Here is a 7,500-nt window from a genome sequence, read left to right as displayed (position 1 = left end):
TATTGTTAGCATTAGTACCGTCAGTAGTATTGTTAGCATCAGTACCGTCAGTAGTATTGTTAGCATCAGTACCGTCAGTAGTATTGTTAGCATCAGTACTGTCAGTAGTATTGTTAGCATCAGTACCGTCAGTAGTATTGTTAGCATCAGTACTGTCAGTAGTATTGTTAGCATTAGTACCGTCAGTAGTATTGTTAGCATCAGTACCGTCAGTAGTATTGTTAGCATCAGTACTGTCAGTAGTATTGTTAGCATTAGTACCGTCAGTAGTATTGTTAGCATCAGTACCGTCAGTAGTATTGTTAGCATCAGTACCGTCAGTAGTATTGTTAGCATCAGTACCGTCAGTAGTATTGTTAGCATCAGTACCGTCAGTAGTATTGTTAGCATCAGTACCGTCAGTAGTATTGTTAGCATTAGTACCGTCAGTAGTATTGTTAGTATCAGTACCGTCAGTAGTATTGTTAGCATCAGTACCGTCAGTAGTATTGTTAGCATCAGTACCGTCAGTAGTATTGTCAGCATCAGTACCGTCAGTAGTATTGTCAGCATCAGTACCGACAGTAGTATTGTTAGTATCAGTACCGTCAGTAGTATTGTTAGCATCAGTACCGTCAGTAGTATTGTTAGCATCAGTACCGTCAGTAGTATTGTCAGCATCAGTACCGACAGTAGTATTGTTAGTATCAGTACTATCAGTATTAGTTACCAGTTACCAGGCAGGTTGGCGTCCATCAGGTAGCGCAGGCTGAGCAGAGACGGGTGCAAAAGACTCTGCCGGCTGATTGGAGGAAAAGCAGGAAGCTGCAAGAACAGAATGAGAGCACGAGCATCCCTATGCACCACCCGGTGGGGAGGGACGCTCTGTGGAGAAAAACAAGTGCACCAAAACTTTAACTTCACTCCAGTACTCTCTTTCCACTTCATGATTATTGGACGCAGCACATTTAAAGTGACAGCAGAAATCTTCAAACATGGAACTATCACAGACACCACAGGTTGTGTGTGAACTGACCCTTTAGATATACGATTGGTCACAGTAAGCATTCAGTATCAGGAGCGGATGGATTTCTGACCTCGACTCTGAAGAGGAGAGCGTCTTTGCCTTCCAGCTTCATCTCATCAGGAAGTTCCTCGTACGCGTTCACGTACGGGACGTGACCTTCATTCACCAGCCTGAGAACAACACGTCACCTGACGTTAACAAGACTTCCAATTAATCAATTAAAGGAATACTTCACGTGTAACAGTATTCACTTAATGTGGTTAATGTGTGTGTCAGGGTTATCCATCAAGAATTAATTTTAAAAAGGATGAAAACGTCTTTATCGAATATCCAGGTGTGTAGTTACCTAAGCAGGTGTGTGTGTGTGCGCGTGTTGTTACCCGAGCAGGTGTGTGTGTGTGTGTAGTTACCCGAGCAGGTGAGTGTGTGTGTGTGTTGTTACCCGAGCAGGTGTGTGTGTGTGTGTAGTTACCCGAGCAGGTGTGTGTGTGTGCGCGTGTAGTTACCCGAGCAGGTGAGTGTGTGTGTGTGTAGTTACCCGAGCAGGTGTGTGTGTGTGTGTAGTTACCCGAGCAGGTGAGTGTGTGTGTGTGTGTTGTTACCCGAGCAGGTGTGTGTGTGTGTGTTGTTACCTGAGCAGAGGTGTGTGCGTGTGTGTTGTTACCTGAGCAGGTGTGTGTGCGTGTGTGTTGTTACCTGAGCAGGTGTGTGTGTGTGTGTGTGTGTGCGTCGTTACCTGAGCAGGTGTGTGTGTGTGTGTGTGTGTGCGTCGTTACCTGAGCAGGTGTGTGTGTGTGTGTGTGTCGTTACCTGAGCAGGTGTGTGTGTGTGTGTGTCGTTACCTGAGCAGGTGTGTGTGTGTGTCGTTACCTGAGCAGGTGTGTGTGTGTCGTTACCTGAGCAGGTGTGTGTGTGTGTCGTTACCTGAGCAGGTGTGTGTGTGTGTCGTTACCTGAGCAGGTGTGTGTGTGTGTCGTTACCTGAGCAGGTGTGTGTGTGTGTCGTTACCTGAGCAGGTGTGTGTGTGTGTTGTTACCTGAGCAGGTGTGTGTGTGTGTCGTTACCTGAGCAGGTGTGTGTGTGTGTCGTTACCTGAGCAGGTGTGTGTGTGTGTCGTTACCTGAGCAGGTGTGTGTGTGTGTCGTTACCTGAGCAGGTGTGTGTGCGTGTGTGTTGTTACCTGAGCAGGTGTGTGTGTGTGTCGTTACCTGAGCAGGTGTGTGTGTGTGTTGTTACCTGAGCAGGTGTGTGTGTGTGTCGTTACCTGAGCAGGTGTGTGTGTGTGTCGTTACCTGAGCAGGTCGCTGAGTGTCAGTGCTTGGCGGGTCCAGACCAGAGCCAGGTGGATCAGAGCCAAAGTCTTCTTCATGCTCATCAGACTGTGTCGACTCCTCCTCAACCGACCCGTCAGGTAGCTGGTGGCGTCCAAAGAGCCCGAACACATCGACCAATCACTGGAGCTCCCTGTGGTCACATGTTGCTACTGAACCAATCGTACAAATGCGCTGATTTCACTCCAACAGGTGAAACTGAAGCTGCTCTTTTCACCACGAACATGAAAGTACGTTGCAATTATTAATGAACCTGCAGACATCAGGTGAAATCATTTCACATCATCATGGAGTTCAGATTATAACTAAGAGTTCTGAATATTTAATACGTGATTCTGTAAAATAAATGGTTTCTTTTCATTTCACAAATCTGATGCTTAAAGAATAAAACACTTAAATCTTGTTTCTCCATAAAAACATGAGCAGCTGCTCTGATTTTAAACCTAAAACTAAAAAGATGATTCATTTCATTTTGGAACCCCGGCGGCAGTAAGAGCACATGTTGAGCGTACCTGCGTGTGAGCCGGCGGTGCTCGGGGGGTTCGTGTCTCCGTCCGTCTCACTGGCCGTCATGACGGACGCCTCGGCCGAGTCAGAGTCAGAGTCCGGACCTCTCTGAGGAGAGAAGGTTCACGTCCCACTGACTCCATGTTCAGATCAATAACACGCAGACATCAGACACAAGCTGCTCGCCATCAATCAATCAATAACTCAGAGATCTGGATCAACGTTACAAACCTCAACACACTTTATATGAGATCATCATTAACAGACATGACAGAGAGGATAATATTATGATGTAATAACGCTACTCTAATGGAATGTAAGAATAAGAAAATAGAAATATCATATATATATATATATATATATATATATATATATATATATTTATTTATTAGGGGTGTAACGATACACGTATTCGTATTGAACCGTTCGGTACGCATGACGAACCGAACAATAGGTTTGAATAAAAAAATAAAATAAAATAAAAACCTTTATTTGACCAGGTCGTCCCATTGAGATTAAAAATCTCTTTTGCAAGATGTAAGTAACAATACTACATAACATTAAGGAGCAGCTTTTGTTTTTTATGCTTATGTGTTGCTAAGAAGACACCCCAGAAGATGAGTCACTCAGGTATAGTTCATCATTGTTCAAAGTCAAAGAATAACTTCATGATGTTAGTTGTAATGAATAAATATATTTTAAAATAAAGTACATTTCTCTGCATTTATAGTTTTCTACTGGACCGAAACGTACCGAACCGTGGCTCCACTGTATCGGACCCAACCGTGAGTTTTGTGAACAGTTACACCCCTAATATATATAATAAATAATAACAACAACAATAATAAAATAATATTAATAATACAATCATTTTAACAGCAATAATATTACTACCAATAACAATATTATTAATATTAATAATAATAATAATAACAGTAGTAATGATAATAATCATACGATGCTCAGGTGTGCGTGTGGTGAACTCACCACTCTGAACCGACTCGTCCTCGTCGGGTTGCTGGCGTACGCCTGCCGGCTCTTCTGCAGGTAGATCCTCCACAGCTGACACAGAACCTGGTCCTGAAACAACAGGACTCATCAGGTGGAGTCATTCAGACGAACAATAGACAATAAACAATAGACAATAAACAACAAACAACAAGAGCAGACCTTGAACCCGGGACTGACTCCCAGCGTGACGAGGGCGTCGGCCTGGTTCATCAGGATGAACTGGAAGCCTTCACAGATGAGCCACTGACGACCGCGCTCTGAGGAAGAACTTCATCACTTCATCACCTCATCTCTTCATCACCTCATCTCTTCATCGCCTCATCGCCTCATCTCTTCATCGCCTCATCACCTCATCTCTTCATCGCCTCATCACCTCATCTCTTCATCGCCTCATCACCTCATCTCTTCATCGCCTCATCACCTCATCTCTTCATCACCTCATCTCTTCATCGCCTCATCACCTCATCTCTTCATCGCCTCATCACCTCATCTCTTCATCGCCTCATCACCTCATCTCTTCATCGCCTCATCACCTCATCTCTTCATCACCTCATCTCTTCATCGCCTCATCTCTTCATCTCTTCATCGCCTCATCTCTTCATCGCTTCATCTCTTCATCCCCTCATCTCTTCATCGCCTCATCTCTTCATCGCCTCATCTCTTCATCGCCTCATCTCTTCATCGCCTCATCCCCTAATCCACTCATCTCTTCATCGCCTCATCTCTTCATCGCCTCATCCCCTCATCCCCTCATCTCTTCATCGCCTCATCTCTTCATCGCCTCATCGCCTCATCTCTTCATCGCCTCATCTCCTCATCGCTTCATCCCCTCATCTCTTCATCGCCTCATCTCTTCATCGCCTCATCAGCTCATCTCTTCATCTCTTCATCTCTTCATCACCTCATCTCTTCATCACCTCATCTCTTCATCACCTCATCTCTTCATCGCCTCATCACCTCATCTCTTCATCACCTCATCTCTTCATCACCTCATCTCTTCATCACCTCATCTCTTCATCGCCTCATCACCTCATCTCTTCATCACCTCATCTCTTCATCGCCTCATCACCTCATCTCTTCATCGCCTCATCACCTCATCACCTCATCTCTTCATCGCCTCATCTCTTCATCACCTCATCTCTTCATCACCTCATCACCTTATCTCTTCATCGCCTCATCTCTTCATCGCCTCATCACCTCATCTCTTCATCGCCTCATCACCTCATCACCTCATCTCTTCATCTCTTCATCGCCTCATCTCTTCATCGCCTCATCTCTTCATCACCTCATCTCTTCATCGCCTCATCACCTCATCACCTCATCTCTTCATCTCTTCATCTCTTCATCGCCTCATCTCTTCATCACCTCATCTCTTCATCACCTCATCTCTTCATCACCTCATCTCTTCATCACCTCATCTCTTCATCACCTCATCTCTTCATCGTCTCATCACCTCATCTCTTCATCGCCTCATCACCTCATCACCTCATCTCTTCATCTCTTCATCGCCTCATCTCTTCATCACCTCATCTCTTCATCGCCTCATCTCTTCCTTCATCGCCTCATCGCCTCATCTCTTCATCGCCTCATCTCTTCCTTCATCGCCTCATCGCCTCATCCCCTCATCTCTTCATCGCTTCATCCCCTCATCGCCTCATCGCCTCATTGCTTCATCCCCTCATCTCTTCATCCCCTCATCTCTTCATCTCTTCATCCCCTCATCTCTTCATCTCTTCATCCCCTCATCTCTTCATCGCCTCATCCCCTCATCTCTTCATCGCCTCATCTCTTCATCGCCTCATCGCCTCATCTCTTCATCGCTTCATCGCCTCATCTCTTCATCGCCTCATCGCCTCATCTCTTCATCGCTTCATCGCCTCATCTCTTCATCCCCTCATCTCTTCATCGCCTCATCCCCTCATCTCTTCATCGCCTCATCTCTTCATCCCCTCATCTCTTCATCGCCTCATCCCCTCATCTCTTCATCGCCTCATCCCCTCATCTCTTCATCGCCTCATCTCTTCATCGCCTCATCCCCTCATCTCTTCATCGCCTCATCCCCTCATCTCTTCATCGCCTCATCTCTTCATCGCCTCATCTCTTCATCGCCTCATCTCTTCATCGCCTCATCTCTTCATCGCCTCATCTCTTCATCACCTCATCGCCTCATCTCTTCATCGCCTCATCTCTTCATCACCTCATCTCTTCATCGCCTCATCTCTTCATCGCCTCATCTCTTCCTTCATCGCCTCATCGCCTCATCGCCTCATCTCTTCCTTCATCGCCTCATCTCTTCATCGCCTCATCTCTTCATCGCCTCATCTCTTCATCGCTTCATCTCTTCATCGCCTCATCCCTTCATCTCTTCATCGCCTCATCTCTTCCTTCATCGCCTCATCTCTTCCTTCATCGCCTCATCGCCTCATCTCTTCATCACCTCATCTCTTCCTTCATCGCCTCATCGCCTCATCTCTTCCTTCATCGCCTCATCACCTCATCTCTTCATCGCCTCATCTCTTCCTTCATCGCCTCATCGCCTCATCTCTTCCTTCATCGCCTCATCGCCTCATCTCTTCATCACCTCATCTCTTCATCGCCTCATCTCTTCCTTCATCGCCTCATCTCTTCCTTCATCTCTTCATCGCCTCATCTCTTCATCGCCTCATCTCTTCATCGCCTCATCCCCTCATCGCCTCATCTCTTCATCGCCTCATCCCCTCATCTCTTCATCGCCTCATCGCCTCATCTCTTCATCGCCTCATCTCTTCATCGCCTCATCTCTTCATCTCTTCATCGCCTCATCTCTTCATCGCCTCATCGCCTCATCTCTTCATCGCCTCATCTCTTCATCGCCTCATCTCTTCATCACCTCATCGCCTCATCTCTTCATCGCCTCATCTCTTCATCTCTTCATCGCCTCATCGCCTCATCTCTTCATCACCTCATCACCTCATCTCTTCATCGCCTCATCACCTCATCATCGCCTCATCTCTTCCTTCATCCCCTCATCGCTTCATCGCCTCATCTCTTCATCGCCTCATCTCTTCATCCCCTCATCTCTTCATCCCCTCATCTCTTCATCCCCTCATCTCTTCATCGCTTCATCCCCTCATCTCTTCATCGCCTCATCCCCTCATCTCTTCATCGCCTCATCTCTTCATCGCCTCATCGCCTCATCTCTTCATCGCCTCATCTCTTCATCGCCTCATCTCTTCATCGCCTCATCTCTTCATCGCCTCATCGCCTCATCTCTTCATCGCCTCATCTCTTCATCGCCTCATCTCTTCATCGCCTCATCTCTTCATCACCTCATCGCCTCATCTCTTCATCGCCTCATCTCTTCATCGCCTCATCTCTTCATCGCCTCATCTCTTCATCGCCTCATCGCCTCATCTCTTCATCGCCTCATCTCTTCATCGCCTCATCACCTCATCACCTCATCTCTTCATCGCCTCATCTCTTCCTTCATCGCCTCATCGCCTCATCTCTTCATCGCCTCATCTCTTCCTTCATCGCCTCATCTCTTCATCGCCTCATCTCTTCATCGCCTCATCTCTTCATCGCCTCATCTCTTCCTTCATCGCCTCATCGCCTCATCTCTTCATCGCCTCATCTCTTCATCGCCTCATCTCTTCATCGCCTCAT

The 7,500-nt window shown here is 46.7% G+C and overlaps 1 protein-coding gene across 1 annotated transcript in view; it reads right to left on the bottom strand.

Moving 5' to 3' along the window:
• Window positions 1-7,500, bottom strand: part of taf1b (TATA box binding protein (Tbp)-associated factor, RNA polymerase I, B) — a 16,171-nt gene that overhangs the window by 6,690 nt on the left and 1,981 nt on the right. Inside the window, exons 4-9 of the mRNA XM_079290494.1 lie at window positions 4,015-4,112; window positions 3,832-3,924; window positions 2,850-2,952; window positions 2,299-2,470; window positions 1,077-1,176; window positions 717-864 (exon numbers count right to left, since the gene is read on the bottom strand). Of these exons, the coding sequence (XP_079146620.1) occupies window positions 717-864; window positions 1,077-1,176; window positions 2,299-2,470; window positions 2,850-2,952; window positions 3,832-3,924; window positions 4,015-4,112 (714 nt within the window). The remainder of the gene's footprint in view (window positions 1-716; window positions 865-1,076; window positions 1,177-2,298; window positions 2,471-2,849; window positions 2,953-3,831; window positions 3,925-4,014; window positions 4,113-7,500) is intronic.

Source organism: Melanostigma gelatinosum, assembly GCF_949748355.1.
Source record: "Melanostigma gelatinosum genome assembly, chromosome: 19".
NCBI lineage: Eukaryota > Metazoa > Chordata > Actinopteri > Perciformes > Zoarcidae > Melanostigma > Melanostigma gelatinosum.
The sequence above is the reverse complement of the archived record's forward strand: the minus strand, read 5'-3'. Positions and strand labels throughout refer to the sequence as shown.